Source organism: Asterias rubens, chromosome 20, assembly GCF_902459465.1.
Source record: "Asterias rubens chromosome 20, eAstRub1.3, whole genome shotgun sequence".
In the NCBI taxonomy this organism is placed as follows: domain Eukaryota; kingdom Metazoa; phylum Echinodermata; class Asteroidea; order Forcipulatida; family Asteriidae; genus Asterias; species Asterias rubens.
In genome coordinates, this window is record NC_047081.1 from 8,202,875 (window position 1) to 8,224,483 (window position 21,609).

At 39.3% G+C, this 21,609-nt stretch overlaps 1 protein-coding gene across 1 annotated transcript in view; it reads right to left on the reverse strand.

Moving 5' to 3' along the window:
- LOC117303992 (cell death abnormality protein 1-like) overlaps positions 1-21,326 on the reverse strand; it is a 47,499-nt gene extending 26,173 nt beyond the window's left edge. Inside the window, exons 1-3 of the mRNA XM_033788464.1 lie at positions 21,194-21,326; positions 18,302-18,518; positions 16,627-16,736 (exon numbers count right to left, since the gene is read on the reverse strand). Of these exons, the coding sequence (XP_033644355.1) occupies positions 16,627-16,736; positions 18,302-18,518; positions 21,194-21,326 (460 nt within the window). The remainder of the gene's footprint in view (positions 1-16,626; positions 16,737-18,301; positions 18,519-21,193) is intronic.
- Positions 21,327-21,609: the final 283 nt, after the last annotated feature.

Below are 21,609 nucleotides of genomic sequence, written 5' to 3' on the forward strand. Positions count from 1 at the left end.
TATCTGTTAAAAATAGCAAAGGTCGTGGGTTCGAATCCCAGCCGAGTAATATGCATGTGAATTATGTTCACAGAACTTGGCAATTATGCTATTCACACATCGGTGTAAAGGGTACTACCAAATAATATTCTTTATCGCCCATGCAAATTTAAAGGCAGTGGACACTATTGGTAATTACTCACAATAATTATAAGCATAAAACCTTACTTGGTAAAAAGTAATGGGGAGAGGTTGATACTATAAAACATGGTGAGAAACGGCTGCCTTTGAAGTAACGTAGTTTTCGAGAAAGAAGTAATTTTCCACGAATTTTGTTTCGAAATCAAGCATCTGAAAGCACACAACTTCGTGTGACATGAGTATTGTTTTCTTTTATTATTATCTCGCAACTTCGACGACCAATATTGAGCTCAATTTTTCACATTTTTTTTTAATTTATGCATATGTTGAGATATAGCAAGTGAGAAGATTGGTCTTTGACAATTACTAATAGTGTCCAGTGTCTTTAACATGTATTCACTTTAAAGTTTCACAAAATGTTTCAGGAAACATATTAGCATAACGGTCGATTGGCTTTTTTCAGATAAAACAAATTGCCGATAGGAGAGATGACGTTTCCCCTCGGGGTCAATGAGGCCAACTTCTGATCAGACTTGGGAGATTTATGGCTGAGTAAGAGAGACGAAAGGCAATACAAAATTAAAGACACAGGACACTATTGGTAATTGTCAAAGACCAGTTTTCTCACTCTGAACATATGCATAAAATAACAAACCTGTGAAAATTTGAGCTCAGTTGGTCGTTGAAGTTGCGAGATAATAATGAATGAAAAAACACCAATGTCACACGACAATGTGTGCTTTCAGATTCTTGATTTCGAGACCTCAAATTCGAATTCTGAGGTCTCGACATCAAATTCGTTGAAAATTACTTCTTACTCGAAAACTACACCACTTCAGAGGGAGTCGTTTCTTACAATGTTTTATACCATCAACCTCTCCCCATTAATACTCGTTACCAAGGAAGGTTTGATGCTAATAATGATAGTGCCACTGCCTTTAAATATCCACACAGATTGTATGTTAAAATTTCCTTCCTCCATGGTTAAATCAATTAACTCGGAAACTCTGCAGTGTTCTTCGTATTATGAACTTCAATTATTGTTTTGCACCGAATCAATCATTAAGAAACTCTAGTAGATAAGTGTGTGAGGGTCAAGAAAACAATAAAGGAGTATAATTACAACATGATCGATTAATCATATACTATAATCTGTCTGCCGGTATTAGACATCCACAACGTATGCCTCTTGAAGACTATCAAATTACGGTTTGTCCCCCACGAGTCCAATCAGACGGCTACATTCACAATCCGAGACATTTGACACCACTTTGGTCAAAAACATCACCACTTAAAGGCAGTGGACACTATCGGTTATTACCCAAAATAATTATCATCCTTTCTTGATTACGAGTAATGGGGAGAGGTTGATAGTATAAAAAATTGTGAGAAACAGCTCCCTTTGAAGTTCCATAGTTTTCGAGAAAGAAGTTATTTTCCACGAATTTGATTTCGAGACCTCAAGTTTAGAATTTGAGGTCTCGGAATCAAGCATCAGAAAGCACACAACTTCGTGTGACAAGGGTATTTTTTCTTTCATTACTATCTCGCAAATTCGACGACCGATATTTTCACAGGTTTGTTATTTTATGCATATGTTGAGATACATCAACTGTGAAGACTAGTCTTTGACAATTACCAATAGTGCAAATATACAGTCTGGAAGGTTTCACCACTTAGGACGGGTCAAAAAACATCGACAATCTGGAAAGGTACAATTTCTTTGACTGGTCAAATGAGTTCAAACAAATTGTTTTATGAACAAAATAAACACGTTTTTTCCCTGTATATTTACGGCAACTTAAGGACGATGGTTTGACGGTCCGATACCTTGGGACGAAACTCATGCAAAAATCACTTGTGCAGTTAAAAGTCCATTCACGTTTCCTTTTATACTTGGTTTTCGGTATACACGATGTGTGTAAATATCTTTTGCCGAGCAGATGATGTTCTTTTGAGAGCTTGCCTTGCTTCATATTCTACCATACCGCAGAGTACATTTTTTTGTTTACCCATTTCCTGTTATTTTTTATAAAGAGAGAAACTGTTTTTTTTTTACAAAACTACCCATGGACTAATTGGGTAAATTTACCCTGCCCATAACGACTTTTCCTTTATAAGGGGGGACAATATGCGACTAACTTTCAACAATCATTACTGACCGATTTGGCGTAATCTGAGCACGCCGTATTCTAATGAATGGCGAAGTCTACACACAATGATTAGTGCGGGAGATCGTGTTACCTCAGAGCAATCCAAGCTTGGGCGAGAAAAAAATGAAGAGAATAATAGACCGGGAAAGGTCAGGGAGAGGGAACGGCGACTCTAGCTTCGTTAGCAACGGGGTTGTTGAATACCAGCCTCATTGATAACGACAGGTCTTTGGGATCAGATAAAATGCCAAGAAAAGGGCTGTAGAGTGTTAAAGAAACACATAAAGGAAGGTCATCATGTGTTTATTATAGACCCGACGGAAGTTAAAACTGTTGCAACAACATTCATATTTTGAGATCGGGATTCGAAATCTCTAAAAGGTCACAATAAGTCAGAGACACATTCCGGCAAAATAGATTCACAGAATAAGAAAAATAGGTTATTTGAAACCCCTTCGCTGAAACAATGAGCTGCTTTTTCTTCAACTTAACTTGAATAACAACCTCGTTTCCGTTCATGTATTCCATTGGTCATTCCCGGTCAAGAGACTGTATGCTTTGGCCCTGCAGTTCAACTCTCCTTAAAGTTCGCGGTAATTTCCTTAAGGTTACAGCGCTCAGAGAAGAAAAAGAGGTCATTTGAAACTCTTCGCTGAAACAATGAACTGTTTTTTCTTCACCTTTACTCAAATAACAACCTCGTTTCCTGTACTGCTTGCTTTGGTCAATCTCGGTCACGCTGCTGTGTGTTTTGGCCAAGTTTGACTATCATTAAAGCTCGCGGTAATTTCCTTATAAGGTTAAGCGTTCACAGATGAAGAAGAGGTTGTATTAAACCCTCCGCTGAAACAATGAACTGCTTTTTTCTTCATCTTAACTTGAATCACAACCTCGTTTCCTTAATTGCTTTGGTCATTCCCGGTCACGCCATCTATAGGGGCCTATTATGCTTTGGCCCAGTTCAACCCTCCTTAAAGTTCTCGGTCATTTCCTTAAGGTTATAGCTGGGAGTCTAATAACAGTCTTGGAGCCGGCTCTGTCTTACTCTAAGTACCCATGATATTCCAGAAGTAATAAAAAACCTTGTATTGACCTACGAAACGAAATTTAAGATGACAAAACGAGCGGATGCAAGCCGAGCGCCCGGGGAGCAAATTCCATAGAAACTGAACGAATCAGGTTTATATCAAGTTAATTTTGAATAGAATGTCACCTTTATATTGCTTCGGCAAACTTATTGGTAGGCGTGGTCATGAATAATAAAGTAACAAAGTTTGGAGAGAAAAAAAAATGTGAACTTCACCCTCAGCCCTGAGGTGTTTTTCCCCTAAAGTATTGCGCAATAGTTTACAGTTTATGAACCTTGATGCTCTATTCAATTCAGATAAAAAAACAAAAAAACATGCAAATCCTCTTTGCTTTGTTTTGTCACTGAAATCATAAAACCAATTTATTTTTCATGGACTCATTCTTCCACATAAACCATTTTTTTTTTTATCTGATAAAAATCGTATAAAGACCACGTTTGCTTGCTCATGCCACTACCATAAAAAAAACAGTTATTCTTTCAAGTCATGAACTTTGGAATACTTCAAAAGTTGTCCTTCGGTAAATATCCAAAACAGAAATACCCCCAAAGTCCATTAAATGCCAACGAGATATACGAAAGAATTGAGCATACAAATTCTACATCAACCCAACCCAACCAACACATTCTCAACCAACACAATTCGTAATTACAACCTCCAGACTTCCTCATAAAAACTCTTGCACGTTAAGACTGAACTTGACTTCAAAACATTCTTGGAAACCATCTCAATCTGTTCGCTATAAATAATAATTCTCAGAGCATATTCTCACAGAGAGCAGAGAGGCGACCTCGCCCAGACTTGCTTCAGTAGCCCCCCCCCCCTTCTCGTCTCCAATTCTCAGTTAGTCCATCCTGAATTCAGGCTAGGGTAGTATTATTTTCATCGGTGGCCCTGGCTTTTTCCTTGAGCTCAAACGGATATCTTAGAATATCTTAGATCGTTGAGCTTAATCGCAACAAACCCCAGTGGAGACATTTAAAGGCACTTGGGTGGATTCCACAAAGAGTTGAGACTAGTCTACTCGTCCTAACTTATGGCTCGAGCTAGGACTAGCCTTAAGTTATTAATATCTCTAAGACTAGTCTTAAGTTAGGACTAGTCCTAACTCTTTTTGAAATCTACCCCTGGACACGTTTCAAGTATCAGTATTCTCACTTGGAGTATCCCAACATACATACAATAACAAGACTGTGGAAATTTTGACTCAATTGATGTACGAAGTTGCGAGAAAATAATGAAAGAGAACCCACCCGTGTTGCCGAAATTGTGTGCTCTCAGCTGCTGCCTGCATAAGAACAGCTTTATGAAGCCTTTCTCTGATTCAATTTGTGTGTATGCGTGGAAAATTACCTCTTTAAAAACTGAAACTCCATATCTTCGTTTCTAAGAATGTTTTATAATATCAACAGCTCTCCGGTGATCTTTACGAAGTAATTTTTTAAGGTCATTAATTGTTTGAGTAATTACCAAAGGTATTACCCTTCATTTTAATATCCATTGACGTTTGCAAAAACAAAATAATAAAAAAGATAACCCCAACATGTACCCAAAATTACCCCTCTTCTCCCTTCTCATGGGTTGGGAGCCAATCCATAAAGAACCTACTTCAAATGTCCCTCTTCCTTCATGTTTTTTCACATTCTTAATCATTATTTTCTCAGGATTTGTTGGTAAAATAGTCAGGTTGTATTTTATTTGCCCCCGTTTTGTGAATCAGTATTCATAGTTTTAAGTGAATACAGGGTACACGACAAAGATGGCGGCCGGCCGCATGATATAGCCCCCTGTTGCATTCACGGTTTTTGGACTGCTCCTTTAAGAAGCCACTCTCAACTGAACTTCATCTGTGAGTAGACGGAGCTTGAGTTACCGAAAGGGCTGTGACACTATCCTCCATGTATACACACGGTGGAGCAATTTGACTCAAATTGAACGTCTTAAACAACTTGCATCTCGGTTTACAAAAGGCATGATGAGCGTCGGGCAACAATCTCGAAGACACAAAACACAAGTCATTTTGATTAAAACAGCCTGCAGATGGGCAAACCATTTTGAACATTAAGGATGATGAATAAAATGCCGCATGGATAACAATCATGAACCATGGACCCCTCAAGACACATTAAACTGTACACAAAACACATCATGTCTTCTGCATGTGATCATCACATCTTAGACGCAGGATGCGATCCTATAAATGATCTTCAAAATGTCTTAACATGTTACTCTCTCTCTCTCTCTCTCTCTCTCTCTCTCTCTCTAAATTACATCTTCAAGATGAACGCAGTTTATTAGAGTTTAATGACTTCCAAATTATTCCCTTCTATTAAAAAAAAAGACGAAACCATAAAACAAAGATCGTATAATGTTCCCTTTCTTGTATTCACAAAGTAAAACTCTCGAAGGATATACCATGGCGGTAGCTACCTCCATGGTTTATCATTTGAGGTATTAACTTGGAGGTAGCTATTCAGCCTACATGGATATACTCAAGCTGAACAGTTTTTCTTCAAAATGTTCAATCAAACAAAAAAAACATGAAAGCTTCAACAGGCATATAAAATCAGACATATATATCGTTTTCTTGACCAACATGCATTATTGAGATGATACAATAAAAATGTCATTCTTAACTCTCAATCTGTCAGGTCAGATCATGTAAACTCAATCCATCAAGTTTTACTTCTCCCACTAAAAAACGAATCCCGTATTTCAAATAAAGCTAATCGTGGAAATCTAGAGCGGAGGTTGATGGACCGTGGAACGCTGAGATCCGTCCTCTGATCACATGCCTCCAAGCTACAATTCCTATTGGTTGTCACCAAGTTCATTACGAAGTACCCCCCCCCCTCCCCCTCACACCCCCCCCCCCCCCCCCCCCCCGATGTCTGCTATAGATGGGGGGGGGGTCCTGCATAGAAAGTGCAGCGTGACGCTTTGCTAGCAGCATGGGAGATGCTTTGACCAGGAAGGTGGTTTGCAGTCAGCACGGTAAATATTCAATATTTTAACACACCGTGTCTAGTCAAATATCCATGAGGGTTGTTCAATAGGTCTCATGGGTTAATATATTTTTTTTTCTAAGTTGTTAAAGATCGAAAGTTCATCAAACCTAGCTGGTGAGATTCTAAAGTGTTTTTTTTTTGACCTAGAGTTAGCAGTAACATTCTGAATTCAACTTCTAGACGATCGACAGAGTTTGATGGACATGAACTTTATTTTTCAAATAAACGATGTTTTTTTTAGTGCAGATGTGATTTCTTAACTAGCGACCAAAACAAAACAAAAAATAAAAAAGGGAAACAAATCTGATGATGTTTTCACCATGTTTTTTATTTTAATTTTATTTTAAATAACGTAACGACGTCGTGGGATACCCGAGTAATGTGCCTACACAAAAGTATATTGCTTACACAAATCGGTGTATATGATTAAAACCAAAATTAATATTCTTTATCCCCAGCAACAAATTTAGATCAAGTTAAAATTTCATACAATTTAGAAGTTCCGTCAAGACAACTATAAAACGGGACATGAATGTAACGTACACAGCAATAACCCCTCTCCCCTTTCCCAACATAAACCAATCCCAAAATGCTTCTTCTTTTTTTTTTTGCTGCACCGCAAAAAAATTATTAATTTCCGAAATCTATCTGCCATCCTTCCAATGCACACACACCCAGACGTGATTATGACAAAAGAGTACATCAGCACTCAATAATTCCACAACTACCCGTGTTCAATTTTGACAGGTGCCCGACGGAATTGCTGTTTAATAAAAAATAAAAAAAATAATAAAAAAATGGAGGACGTTGAGGGGTTTCCATGTAAAGTCTAGTCCCCTGTAAGGACTCTCTCAGGGGAAAATTTAGGAAGACTTCGATCCCACGGAGGTTTCACGCACAAAGACCTCACATGAATAGAACCGTTTCCTCTCTTCGGGAAGGAGGGGGAATGAGTGACAGCTTATAAGATGGGTCGACTTTATGGAATATAATGTTCTAGCGTTTCATTGATTTGCAAGTCTAATATAATTCCTTTAACTATTCTGTTCCCGAAAATAAACTCGAAATATAACCCAAGACACACACACAGCAATTGACGTGGTGACCGGTGCTTTTGCTGTGGTGCTTTTTGCAAGGTTCAAATTCTACAATACAAATTTCTTCATACAATTACAAGTGTCCCTTACCAGAGGAACAAATCATGTGCTCGTTCAAGTGCGAAGTTCATTTTTTGCCAAACAAATACTTCGAAGACCAATGTTAATCATTAAATTCCATTTACCAGGAGCTCCAAAATATGGAAAAGCCACTTTATAAAATCAATACGAAGCTTCACTATGAACCTGTAACATGCTGCCGCCATCTTGGTCATGTTCCTTGTATCGGATAACAATAATGCATGCCAATAATCATTTTGAAAATAGGAACCAGACTATTTTTTTCTTCCGGCCTCGGTTTGGTAACATTGATATCAGTGGGAGAAAGTAAAGATGGCTGCACCGTGATAAAGGTCAATATAATGACCTCATAGTTCCGAGCAGACGACATTTTATGTTATTTTTTAAGGCGGGAACATGACGTTTTGAACACTTTTTGTCTACCTGTCTGCCATGTTTGAATAACATCAGTAGACCCCCACTGTGCATGAATGTATTATATACAGCAAGCATGGATGGAGATCATAAATTTGTTTATAATATTAACATAGTATAAGCTCTTGGTTAAAAATCTGAGAGCTGTATGGTCTATTGATATACAGAAAAACATAATTGTGGGAACCCAACGTGTGAGAAAGCTCTTTTGTTAATAACTCACACTGAACGCCATGCTAATACAAGTATAATCATACATAGCAGACTAAAGCCCCTTTCACACGAAAGCACTTTAGCAAAGGTCCCTTGCTTAACTATAGCATGGTTGTAAATTTTACAAAATGTTCAAAAAAAGGACAAGAATTGTTTCTACTGTCAAAGTTCTCTTGCAAAATATTTTCAAAATTTCTACATTTTACAAATAAAGCAAGGGACCCCAGTTAAACTTTTATCGTGTAAAAAGCACTTTAACATTACCAAAGAAACAGTGTCTGGGAAATTTTAAAAAGAAAAACGCCGCCCCCACCCTCCTCAAACAAAAATATTGCCACCGCTTGAATAATAATAAAAAAAAGTCGAATACAGCTTGTTTAGTTGTAGACTATACGATACATAGCAGACAAACATTGCCATAGAAACAGTGTATGTGAAATTTTAAAAGGAATAATGCCCCCCTAAATAAAGTCTAAACATTACAGCTTTTTTAGTTGTAGACTACGACATGTTGAAACTTGTGGCATGCTGGGGCTGGTGTTCAAAAGAAAGTGAGTGGCATGCGAGGTGTGTTTGTACTAACTATGCTCTCAGGGAGAACGAAAACACTTTTAAGATCACGTTTCGTGAGTAACTGGTTCCCTGCTCCCAGGGCATGTTGTTTCGTCATACCACATTCCTTTACAAACCGTTCTTTCTCAACATAAAAGTAGAGTCACACAAAAATTAACCCTTCGAGTCTTAATCCAAACTGTCAAAGAGCACTCCATGCTTCGTACGTAAACATAAAAAAGATCTTTTGTTCCATTCATAAACCTGGACATGAAAAGCTTGAAAGGTAGACATTTATTTTCCCACCATGGTCGGTACATTATTATCACAGCACTTTCTTTGTTGGTGTAGCATTGCATGTTTAGGGTAGGGCATGTTTTGCGACATGTTTCCTAAGCTCGTGGTACACTCGCAGAAGGTGTGAATCCAGAACATTAGAGTCTCTGACCCCAAAATCCAGTATTTGATGTAGGTCTAATAATTGATGAAAGTTCCGTCACACCCCGTCTGTTCTATAATTGTAACTTCGTTTTACTCCTCTCATAATAATAACAACATACATTTACAGAGCCCTGTTACAACTGTCAGCGCTTTACAAGCAATAAGCGAATAAATAAATAAAAGGCACTTACTGAAAGGCAGTTGGTCCTTGGCGATCAATCATTGACCAGGAAAGTAATTCGTATATGTTACTTGAAAACTCATCACACATTCTGGTTGCATATTTAACATCACAGATTGAAATCAAATTTATTTTTGGTGGCCATCCATCTCCCGAACATCCCCTCTAAGATTCACAAATCCTAGGCCATTAACAATTTTGGTAACAGCTACTTCCATTTTTTCATTTAACTATCTCTTAAAGTGCCTCATGCTCCAACCCCCCCCCCCACTTCCTCCCAACACTCCACTTCCTCAAAATGCCCCCCCCCCCTTTCCAACCGATGACCCTACCTTGGTTTCCTCCCACCACGTTGACCGTCCAGTCAGTAGACACAGTCACAATCAGGAAGATAAGACCAGCGATGATGAAGACAACGATGATGGTCTTAGCGAGGAAGGCGATGAACAAGTCCATCTTGGTATTTTTCGGGGCGGCCATCAAGGCTATCGCGTCCTCAGTCTCGACATTCTCATACTTCCCCATCCTGACGGTACGTCCTCCACAAACGACAGTTAACAACAATCAAGCAAGCTTCCAAAACTCACAATTTGGAAATCAGAGCGGCGACTTACAAGTGCATAAGCATGAACTCAACTTCAAGCCCTGTTGCATGCAATCTTGTCCTCAGCACACGACAGTTAACAAAAACCAAGCAAGCTTTCACAACTCACAATTTTGAAATCAGGGCGACTACTCAAAAGTGCACAAGCATGAACTCCTCTTCAAGTCCTGTTGCATGCACTCTCCTCGATGTGCTGATCGCGTAGTTCTTCACAATCAACTTATGAAAAAAGACATCGAGCTGCCAAATTAAAAAAGAGAGACAAATCTTCCACAGGAGATTGAAGTGTCGTCCCTTGGCTCTTTACAGTCTCGCTCTAGGTGGACACAGCCGCAAAATAATATCACCCCAACAATGTCTGTCTCGAGTGCTTGAGCTTAATATTACGTCCAAACATTGGTTAACTGTAGAGGTGATTAGACGTTGGACCCGCGTGCGTGTTTGGGCGTTCAGTAGAGCACTATCACCAGGCGGTTGTGGAACACAAGTGAATTTATAATACAACGTTACCTGTTTCGAAGATTTGGAGTTCGAAGTCCAGTTTATTCAACGATAAGATTATGAGTTGATATGGAGTGTTTCAAGTGTAACAATCCGGTACCAGACTCTCCACACTGTTTCACTTAATACTCCCAAAACACGGGGAATAAATCGCAGTCTATAATGCTGTTATAATAAATGCCGTTTGTGCCGTGCTAACTATACACTTGTTGAGTACCACACAAACATACATCAATGTAGTTTCTCCGGGTCACTGCATCATCAAACTCCAGCAATGTCACTTTCTCTTCTCTGACAAGAGAGCTTTACAAATATTTCTCAAACTGAAAGATGAAGGGGAAAAAATGACGACCTCCCAGTTTGGAATATTACCGTGATTAAAGTGTGTGGACAGATCCTCTCTCACATGACAGATTACAGAATTGTCCTCCAGAAGATGGTTTTTAATCTTGGGGTCTGTGGTTTAATCAAGACGAGCCAAATTAAACTTGCGTTTTTTTCTCTGAAAAAGAGAAACTGGATCGTCGTCTCGAACCCTCTGCTCACCAAAGAAACTATGATTGGTTGAAGAGTTGACTAAGCTTTGTGTAGCCTTGCTTTGGCGACTTGTAGAAGATGGAGAAGACATCTGCTGAGCACCGGTTCCCTATGTTTGATGTTCAGTATTTACCTTCTGTTTTCTTATATAGACCGTCGACATACAGCGATTGAGTAATACTGCCTCTTTTAATATCACCGGTCCACAATAGTCACGTTGTAAGGGTTGCACACAGTCCACATAGCCTGGTGACCATACTCTAGCTTTGGAAATCCATCTGATATTTTGTCATCCCAAGCTACTTTATTGACTATAAGGGGACGAGATTCGGACGGGATGATGAGGTTTGGGTATTGTGAAATCACGTTTTGATAATACACACGGGGTTAATTTTTGCAGTGTGTTGCTGCATGCATAGACGTCCGTCCTAATCATACATGCCGATTGCAGATTGTTATCAACTCAGGACTATTTCTACATAATGACATTATTAAAATGGAATTTCACCGGGCCGTGGACGACCCCCCCCCCCCCCCCCCACCCCGCATGGGTGGATTCCCTTACATCACAAACTCAACATTGTGCAATGTTCAAGGCCTCGAAAGATTATCTTCAAGCACCTGAAGCCAACGAGAAGATCAAATATACTGTTGCAACATACTCTACTTTTTATCAAGAACAAAATATTTAGGCCTACACAATTTTTAAACATGACTCTTTTCTTTTTATGAAACTTGCTCCTGCAATATTTTATTCGGGTAAAGATGCTGAGGTGCATTGGCATATTAAAGAAATAAGGAACCATTGAGCAATATTTCTTAATATTTATGTTACAAGAGCTTATTTTAATTTGGTAACATCTTATTTCAAGAAGCCTTCCGATCACGCTGAGATTCAACCAGTCGCTCAGAACACCCGTAAAGAGGTTTTTTGTTTCTCGTTTTAGTGTGTCTCTCATTTGTGTTGTTGTTGTCTTTTGTTGCTGCTGTTGTTGTTGTTGTTGTTGTTGTTGTTGTTTTTTGTTGTTTTTTGTGTGTGTTTATTTGGTTGGTTTTTTTTGGGTGGGGCTGTAATGGGGGGGGGGGGGGAGGATGTGGACTGTCTCGCAGAAAAAGAAAGGACAAGCCCCGGAAACGCAAAATCTTCAACATTAAAGAAGGCATTTTCCAATTCTCCTAATTTCTATTTGGAAATTGACATGATGTAATTCTCATTTTCAATATTTTTCTCAGGTATTGAAGAATCCTGAGTTATAAACCAAGGAATGATCACAATGTGACCTATTGCTGACATATGTTTACCATCTCCTCCCCAATATATACAGCTGTTATATCAACCAACCAAGCAAAACCTTAAGGTTAAGATCGAAAGGGGAGGGGGTACGCCCTGGACTAAAAATAGCTCAGAAATGTCAAGAAACCCATCCGTATGTCATTCGAGATAAATTGATGAAACTTTAACAGCTGGTGGTACGTCTAATCGACCAAAGGTAAATCAACTTTAGATGGCAATAATGATTACTGCATCTTACCATAGAGATACGTTATTACCAAAATTAAATGACCCCCCCCCCCCCCCACCCAACATGGAACACTCCATCTATACGTGAGGGGTGTACAAAACGGTAGTATGTAGAATCTTCTATATAATACAAACAACAATACAAAAAATATCATCGCAATAAGAAATAAACAACAAAGCCAGCTGGGTGTTTTTAGTTACAAAAATAGGTTTTAACAACAAAGATGATCCTTGGAATGTTCCATTTTGTAAGGGGGGGTTGTCATAAGCAGAGATTATGAATTCATCTGGGCTATACAAATAAACACAATCAATATGAAATACAAATGACTGAATAACACTGCTTTATCAACCACAACAATATTATTACAAAACAGGATGACCAGTGGAATGTACCATTCGAACAAAAGGGGTGGCTGATGGAAGCTCGTCCGAAGGATGGCCAACGCAATAACAGTTATCAATTTAATAGTCATTAAGCGCCACACGACAATAATAATAATAACACAAAACACCTCGGGGCAAATAACTAGTACCTCTCAAATGAATTAATGTAAACAGCACAAAAAACAAACTGTCAAAACAACAATTAACGTACACGACGTTGCCTAGAAACACGTATTTGTTTAGAACGACCGTACACTTGTCACTGACCAGTATGACGTCATTTCATTATTATTTCTGAATGCGAAGTTTTGCATAATTATCTAACTTTTGAATGATCATAGTGCAGTAACCTGGTTCAACTCTAATTAAAGAATTCTCAAAAACATGGGAAAATGTTATAAGAAATAACTAAGAAACATACTTCATATTTTTTTTCCTTCTCTCTACCCCTTTTTATTGGGGGGGAACAAAATTATATTAAAAAAATGTACAGGAATCCATCGAACCCATCAGTATTTTTTGGTTGTAAAATTAAAGCAGTCTTTATTTTACAAAATACTGAGGAATGTCCCCGTAGTTTTTATCCTAGGGCCATCTTTGATTGAACAAAAATTACTTTATTTATCTTGTTCTTGTTAACTGGCATCTTCGGAATGGAAAACTCCCCCATGGGCAAACAAATTCACCGGGAAATCCGATACAAGTATCAACTCGTGGCGATACTCTACATTTTATAAATGTTTAAGGAATATCAAAGGTGTTCATTTGCTTTCAGTGCTATCCAAGAGAAGAAAAAAAGAGAATAAAAAGAGACAGAAATGGCATTTTGTGTGGACGTTATTCTTGTGATATTGATGTATAATAGTTGTTTTGTTTTTATTGGTGACTAAATGAAGCTGTATAGCTTCAAAGAGAAAATAAAAGAAGACAGATTTCGTCCTGACTGTTTCCCATCAGTTGATGTGACAATGTTTACTCTGATAAAGACACTGGCTGAAAAGTAAACAGTGGGTGCGTTCGTTTAGCTTCCCCAGGTCGACCCCGGTGTGTGGCGTTTTTTTCACAGGACGAACGTGTGCAGATAATTACCCACGTTCGTCCTGGGAAAAAAAAACGCACCCAAAGATTGCCAGTTGGGTTTCTCAATGGTATTTACACAGGACTTTCTCAATGAAAACAGGATTAAAAGAGTCTGGGACGAGACTGCACACTTAAGAGCACGTCATTTTAGATCAACCAGTAACAACTCACAAAATGGATCAAAGCACCAATGGGAGACGTTTGGTGACGCTAGGGGGCAGCAGACTTACTACTGGGACAATCCAATACTCTCGGTAATGTGCGCATGCTCAGAACTACGTTAACAAATGCACGACCTTTGCGGAAACGGACCAATCTGAACGCTCTACTGTGTCCCCATAGCTTGCGTGTGGTATAATGGAGAAGAAAAATCGCAACTCGGTAAGTCTGCTGCCACCTAGCGTTCTTAAAAAAAAAAACATCGCTACTCGGTAAGTCTGCTGCCACCTAGCGTTCTTAAAAAAAAACATCGCTACTCGGTAAGTCTGCTGCCACCTAGCGTTCTTAAGTCTCCTATTGGAAGAAGGTGCAATGCTTGGGAAAGCGTGGGTCAATGATTATAGAGGATGGGGAACAAGACTTCGGGGATGTTTTACCGTGCCCACTGTGAAAACTGCAAGTGGATACCAATGATCATGATACCAAAACGAGGTCAGACTATTTTCACCATTCAAGCCTCAAAAACAAGATGGCCGCACTACAATCAAGTTCTATCAATCAAATTTAATAAAGAAGATACTACAACACTGAAGGTGTGCTTTCAATTAATTAACACTACCCGCATGCGGTTAGTGGTACGAGTGCGGATGACTTGTGTGCACAGTAGTTGTACGATGTGACAGTGTGTATATACGGGTGGGTCATGCGGTGTGATCGCACGCACCACGCACAGGGTATACGGGTGGGTTTACAGCGGCGTCTTTTCGGAGCGAATAATGCGACTGCCTTGAGCAAGGCTAACAGTGATTAAGCTCGCTTTTTTGAGAGTCTTTGGCTTCACAATTAGAATTATAACAAGTGAAATTAAATGAAAGGCAAACGATCGCAGACAGTATCCACACTTGACAATTCCTCATATTAAATTGCCTGGATATTAGCTTGCTAAACATACAACACCACTAAAGGTAATCAGCATGGGTATACCACAATCCATGCAAGATTAACTCCCCATGAACCACACACCGTCTCGTCGGCCGGATTCAACGGGGAGAAAATTAGCAGATCCACCGGCGGGAAATCTGGGGCAGCCGGCGGTCAAGATGGGGTTTCTCCGGGGAGCGATAAGACAATATTGATCTTGAGGTCTTAGGTACACACCTTCGTCTTACTGGAGCGTGGGGAGACTGCCGTGCAATCTAGTTTATTAAAGGCACTTGACACTATTGGTAATTGCTCAAAGTAATTGTTAGCATAAACTTACTTGTTAAAAAGCAATGGAGAGCTGTTGATGGTATAAAATATTGTTAGAAACGGCTCCCTCTGAAGTAACGTAGTTTTTGAGAAAGAAGTAAATTCTCACTTTTATTTGAATTGAATTCGAGACCTCAGCTGAGGTCTCGAATTCAAGGCATCTGAAAGCACAAAACTTGTGCGACAATGGGTGTTTTTGTCTTCAATTATTCTCTCGTAACTATTTTATGCATATGTTGAGATACACCAAGAGTTATACCAAGTGAGATTACTGGTCTTTGACAATAACCAAATGTGTCCAGTGCCTTTAAGAAGCGGCGTGGAATTGACTTATTAGTGTATATGAGACCGTTTCATGGGCTGTGTGTATAGACAAATATTTGCTTCTTCTCTGCGAAACGAGGGCTAGAAGTCTGAGACGATGAAAGGAGATTTTCTACTAGTTTAAAATGTACTCTTATCGAGTGCAAATAAATCTAACACAAGCTGGACACAACGTATAGACACAGACGACAAAACTAAACTTCAACACATAGAATGAACAGGAATGAGAAACAAGAATAATGCATTAATAAGGGATATGGCAATATATGGTTTTTGTCAACGTAATGATGACTTAAAGACAATACCATTATAAATGAAGATCAATAAAAGTCAAAAATGTGAAAGTTTTATTCACAAGAACGTCGCATCTTTCCACGTTTAGCGAGGAGACAGCGGGTACCAACCACGTCTCTGGCCGCAGGATTTGCGAACGGACACCGACCCTCAAAAATCTGCATGGATCTTTTTTTCTCAAATCCAAATGTTTCGGGGTGAATATTATCGAAACCTTACTTCGAAGACAATACTTTCTGAAACAGTCTATTACTATCAGCAGCTGCAGTAAGTAAATGTTATGCCATTATAACGAGCAATGGAGAGTTGTTGATAGTATAAAACATTGTGGGAAACGGCTCCCTCTGAAGTAAAGTAGTTTTCGAGAAAGAAGTAGTTTTCCACGAATTTGATTTCGAGACCTCAGAATTAGATTTTGAGGTCCCGAAATCAAGCTTCTGAAGGCACACAACTTCGTGTGACAAGGGTGTTATTTCTTCCATATATTTTCTCGCAACTTCGACGACCAACTGAGCTCAAATTTTCACAGGTTTGTTATTTTATGCATATGTGAGAAGACTGGTTCTTTGACATTTACCAGAAGGTGTCTTTAAGGAATGGTTTTTCAAGCTTTACTTACCTATTCTTGCACTCATTATAAGAGCTGGGTGGACGCCATCATCGGCGATGCAGCCATAAACTCCCTCGTGAAGACTCTTCTGAACCCTCTTGAACTTTAACCTTATACCCCTGTCATCAACCAAAGAAGAATGTACAAAACTTTAGCATCAATAAATATGGTAGTGTAAATATTAGGCATAGCGGGAATTTCATATTTTGAGGGCACGGCTATTTTCAATTTTATAACCGTATTTATAACGCGCCTTTTGCCAAAAGGCACTTCCATTGGGAAAGCTTATTGGTCTATGTGAGAATTCTGAAGGCTGGGGCCGGGCACAAAGGCTAAGACCAGGGGCAACAGAGCCAATGGCCTCCAGATGTATACAAAGGCCAAATCTGAATTGGCGGCTACGGCTACGGCTACGGCTGGATGGCCGCGTCATCATGCATTGAAGTATAGAACGCCCTTAGCAACACCCCTGGCAATGGTCATAGCCGCAGCCGTAGCCACCAATTCGGATACGGCCTAACAGAAGAAACCCACGCACCACCGCTAGCTGGGAAGCATTTTTTTGTCGTACCACGCGCTGGCCATCGCATACACGCATAAAGGTATGGGCGCTTTCCCGGATCCCTTCACTGTTGACCTCGTGGCCAGCGTGTGGTACGAGAAAAAAGAGAATTGCAGCCGGGAAGGTATTGTACTTTGACGAAAATGTTTAAAGGGGCACCAAAGCCAAGACCAGAGGAAACATAAGCCTCACAGGGCTTACGTATAATTCCATGCCTGAAAGTCAAAGCGTTTCGTCTTCCATCAGTATTTGACAATCAATGCAAAGAACCTTTAAAGCCATTATACACTTTCGGTACAGGAAAAAAAAAAAAAGTTCACAGATTTACAAATAATTTACAGGGTTTACAGAAGGTAATGGTGAAAGACTTCTCTTGAAATATTATTCCATGAAATGCTTTACTTTTTGAGAAAACATTAAAACAATATCAATTCTCGACAGCGAGAATTACGGATTTATTTTAGACACAATCATGTCGTGACACGGCGAAACGTGCGGAAACAAGAGTGTTTTTTCCCGTTATTTTCTCCCGACTCCGATGACCGATTCAGCCTACATTTTCACAGGTTTGTTATTTTATATATAAGTTGTGATACACGAAGTGTGGGACCTGTACAAGACTGTTTACCGAAAGTTTATAATGACTTTAAAGGCAGTGGACACTATTGGTAATCACTCAAAATAAGCTAGCATAAAACCTTCCTTGGTGACGAGTAATGGGGAGAGGTTGATGGTATAAAACGTGAGAAACGGCTCCCTCTGAAGTGACATAGTTTTCATGGAAGAAGTATTTTCCACGAATTTGATTTCGAGACCTGAGATTTATAATTTGAGGTCTCAAAATCAAGCATCTGAAAGCACACAACTTCGTGTGACCATGGTGCGACAAGGGTGTTTTTTTCTTTCATTAATATCTCGGAACTTTGACTACCGATTGAGCTCAATTTTTCACAGGTTTGTTATATTATGCATATGTTGAGATACACCAACTGTGAAGACTAGTCTTTGACAATTACCAATAGTGTCCAGTGTCTTTAAACTTCTCAAAAACTGACACAGATTTTAATATTCTTGCAAAACTATGACACGCTAACAATTTGCCATTCTATTTTAAAAACTTACCCTTTCCCACTTTTATAGTTGATCCCCTTGATTAAGCCTTTGGAGATGATGACGTCATCTTTAGTCATGGTCAGTCTCGGTGTGGGGTACCCTGACGCCCCGCACGATAACGTAACCCGACCTCCTTCCGCAACCCTCTTGTCTTTCAGTTCTTTGGCAAAGCTTGGGGCAGCACCTGTAACGGTCAAAAAGAACAGAGGACTTAAGGTAAGTTCACCTTTTTTGTAATAACAAGTACAATCAGTCCAAAGAATAACTTCCTGGAGCAAACGTGGAGGAAAGTGCTAATTCGGGTTATGAAAACGAAACAATGAAAACAAAGGTTATCACTGTCAAAATAGAAACCTGATGAACTTCCCTAAATACTTTCCCCAAAACCCAGACAAATGCCCTCATTCTATATAACTCTATTTTTTGTGCACCAACAAAGATCTCTTAAACAAAATTCTAGTGAGTGACCTCATTCCAGAGCTCAAACCCTATAGGTCATTTTACTTCTGACACTAAACTGCCAAAAATTAATGAAATGTATAAATTAACGGCTTCCGTAGTGCGGCTACGGCTAGTGCATTGCATAAACACATAACATTGTTGGTGCAACCAGCAGCCACATCCATAGCCACTCTATCTGGTCACAGCCAATGTTACTTTGAATAACGACAAACGCCACCTTGTGTTTGTTCAGTCCACTTGCTACATCAAATTTCCAACTCCGACAAAATGATGTAGCCCCCTCTTGTGATGAACAGTCTCACCCGAGACGGCGCGCCACAAACGTGTACGAAAACATTGTACCAGGTAGCAACCTTGCAATGATGGACGACATACGTCACTACACCTTTCATTAAGCTATCCTTCAACACTCTACCTAAACCGCACATGATTTACAAAATCACCTCCACGCATTATTTTGCACCTCAGCACCATTTTGCTAGTTTAAGTCCATAATCCAATTTCATGACAAAATAAAACCGAAACAATGTTATGAATTTTATGAGCGAGGCGCCGCCTAAATCCGCCTGGTTTATCACAGACGCGGTTTAATCCTCGGATGATAAACGGGTTCACTACTTTCATAAGATTTGATATTTTTCTCTAGGGGTTCTTCTTTCAACAGCTACTACCCGAATGCCACATTCTTTTCCCTCTCAACAAAAAAGAAGAAAAAAGAAAAAAAAGTGTCTCGCGAATAACACTGACTTGTCAACGCTGTTTGGCACATGGATTTAATTCTCTGGAGGAAATCAAGGCATGTTTTGTTGTGTGAACTTAAGATACACATGTTAATAAATCAAAACATTTAGCTGGAATTCTTTCAGAACCTTTCTTTAGAAATTTAACATTACACCTCTATCATTTTCCCTGGACTGTTTTCGTAAAAAAAAAAAGGTTTTAATCAAAACAAAATGCAGGATTTCTTCGCACCAACAGCGGCTTAAGAACTGCAAACTATTGTCATTTATTTGATAGTGTGTTGTTTTTCTGTCCTTTTAATCTGTGTATTGTTGCAATAGATGTTTTTTGACTTATAATCGTTTTTATGTGTCAGTGGAAACTAAATTTCTGTATATTTATGAGGCGGACAATCACAATTCTAATCTAATTCTAAATGTATGTAGTCATATCTGTTCACAAGGATTATATTCGTTTGTAACTTGCAGCTTTGAGATTGAAGATTGTTATTGCTATAATTTCATCCTAAATTAACCCTTTCCTCTCGTTTTGCTCTTTTCCTTCCGTCAGTGACTGTCGAGCGATGTTAGAGATGATAGCGATTACAAGAACATATCGATGATTTCAGATTCCCTCCCCCCACCCACCCAGTAACTCAATATCATGACAGTGACGACACATTGTACACATTTCCTGTAACAAGTACGATAATCGATACGTCATCATTATGAGTGCACTGCTTTTTTCGTGAGCCGGCAGCAGACGACCATTTCCCGCTTCGGATAGGTTGCTAGGGGGGAACGTCCTATGCGTTCCTACCTGATTTAGGCGGGAACGAAAAGCTTAAAATGGATTGTGCAGATTCATATATGTATTGGAGGAAGTAATAGAAATGTTACAGCTGTAGAAATCTTGCTCAGTTTGCACATAACAGGATGGTATAGGAGCGGCATGGCCCTCGGCGTCAAATCAGGCTGTGTTTTATCTATACAGGGAGTATGAAGACCACACTGTGGGGGTCGGTAAGGTGACATCTCAACAATCTAATGCCAGAATAGCAAGTCATCTTTTGCAAGTCCAAGAAAAGGCACAATAATTATTTTGGAAGTCCAAATCTGAGCCACTAGTCAATGCTGAACTTAGTACATGTCAGAGTCAAGAGTCAAAACAACAGCACACTCGAGTCCGAAGACCCTTTCACACGAGTTATTTAGCAAGGGTCCCTAGCTAAATTGTAGCGTGGTTGTACATTTTTACAAAATGTACCTCGTGTGAAAGGACACGAATTTGTTCTACTGACCAAGTTCTCGTGCACAATCTTGTCAAACATTACTGCATTTTGCAACCATACTAACATTAAGCAAGGGAATCCAGTTAAATTGCTGTCGTGTGAATAGCACTTCGCATGACTCGAGTCAATAACTCTGTCAACAACTCTGTTTATATGTACCTTGTATTCGAAGTGTAGCAATTGACAAAAGAATTACCAACTTTTAACTCATAAAAGTGTTTAAACAACTCTTGAAAACATTTGTAGCTTTTTGGTCATCGAATTGTGTGTAATTATTGTGTTATATAGTATCCTATACAGTTGCACCTATCCCCCAAGACAACCACTTCAACCGGTTTTTCAAAACTAACAAAATATCTTCACGACCAAAAAAGTAAACAATGAAAATAGTTCATTAAAATATTCTGAATTGTTGAAGCAGATTTCACCTCTGACCTCAGTCAGTATAGGACCCTGACCGACCGCAGGAACCGTGACCCGGTGAACCTGACCTCTAAAAGAAGCCAGTAAATTGATTGATGTCTTCATTGGGGTTTCATCATCTGTGGTGAAACGGAACATGTCTGCCTCAAAGAGCTGTCAAATGAACTATGTAGGTAGCCTCCTTGACTGATCTTTAACCCAAAAGGAAAACTGTTCCCGATTAGGAAACTTGGTCCCAATCGGGACCTCCATTGGTAGCCTCCTTGACTGATGAACAGAACCAAAAGGAAAACTGTACCCGATTGGAAACTTGGTCCCATTTGGGAACTCTATTATTGGTAGCCTTAATAGTTGCCCAATTCAAAATTCATTCATGCTCTTTCCAAAAACCTCATTATTTTTAATAATTAGCCTTTTTGAG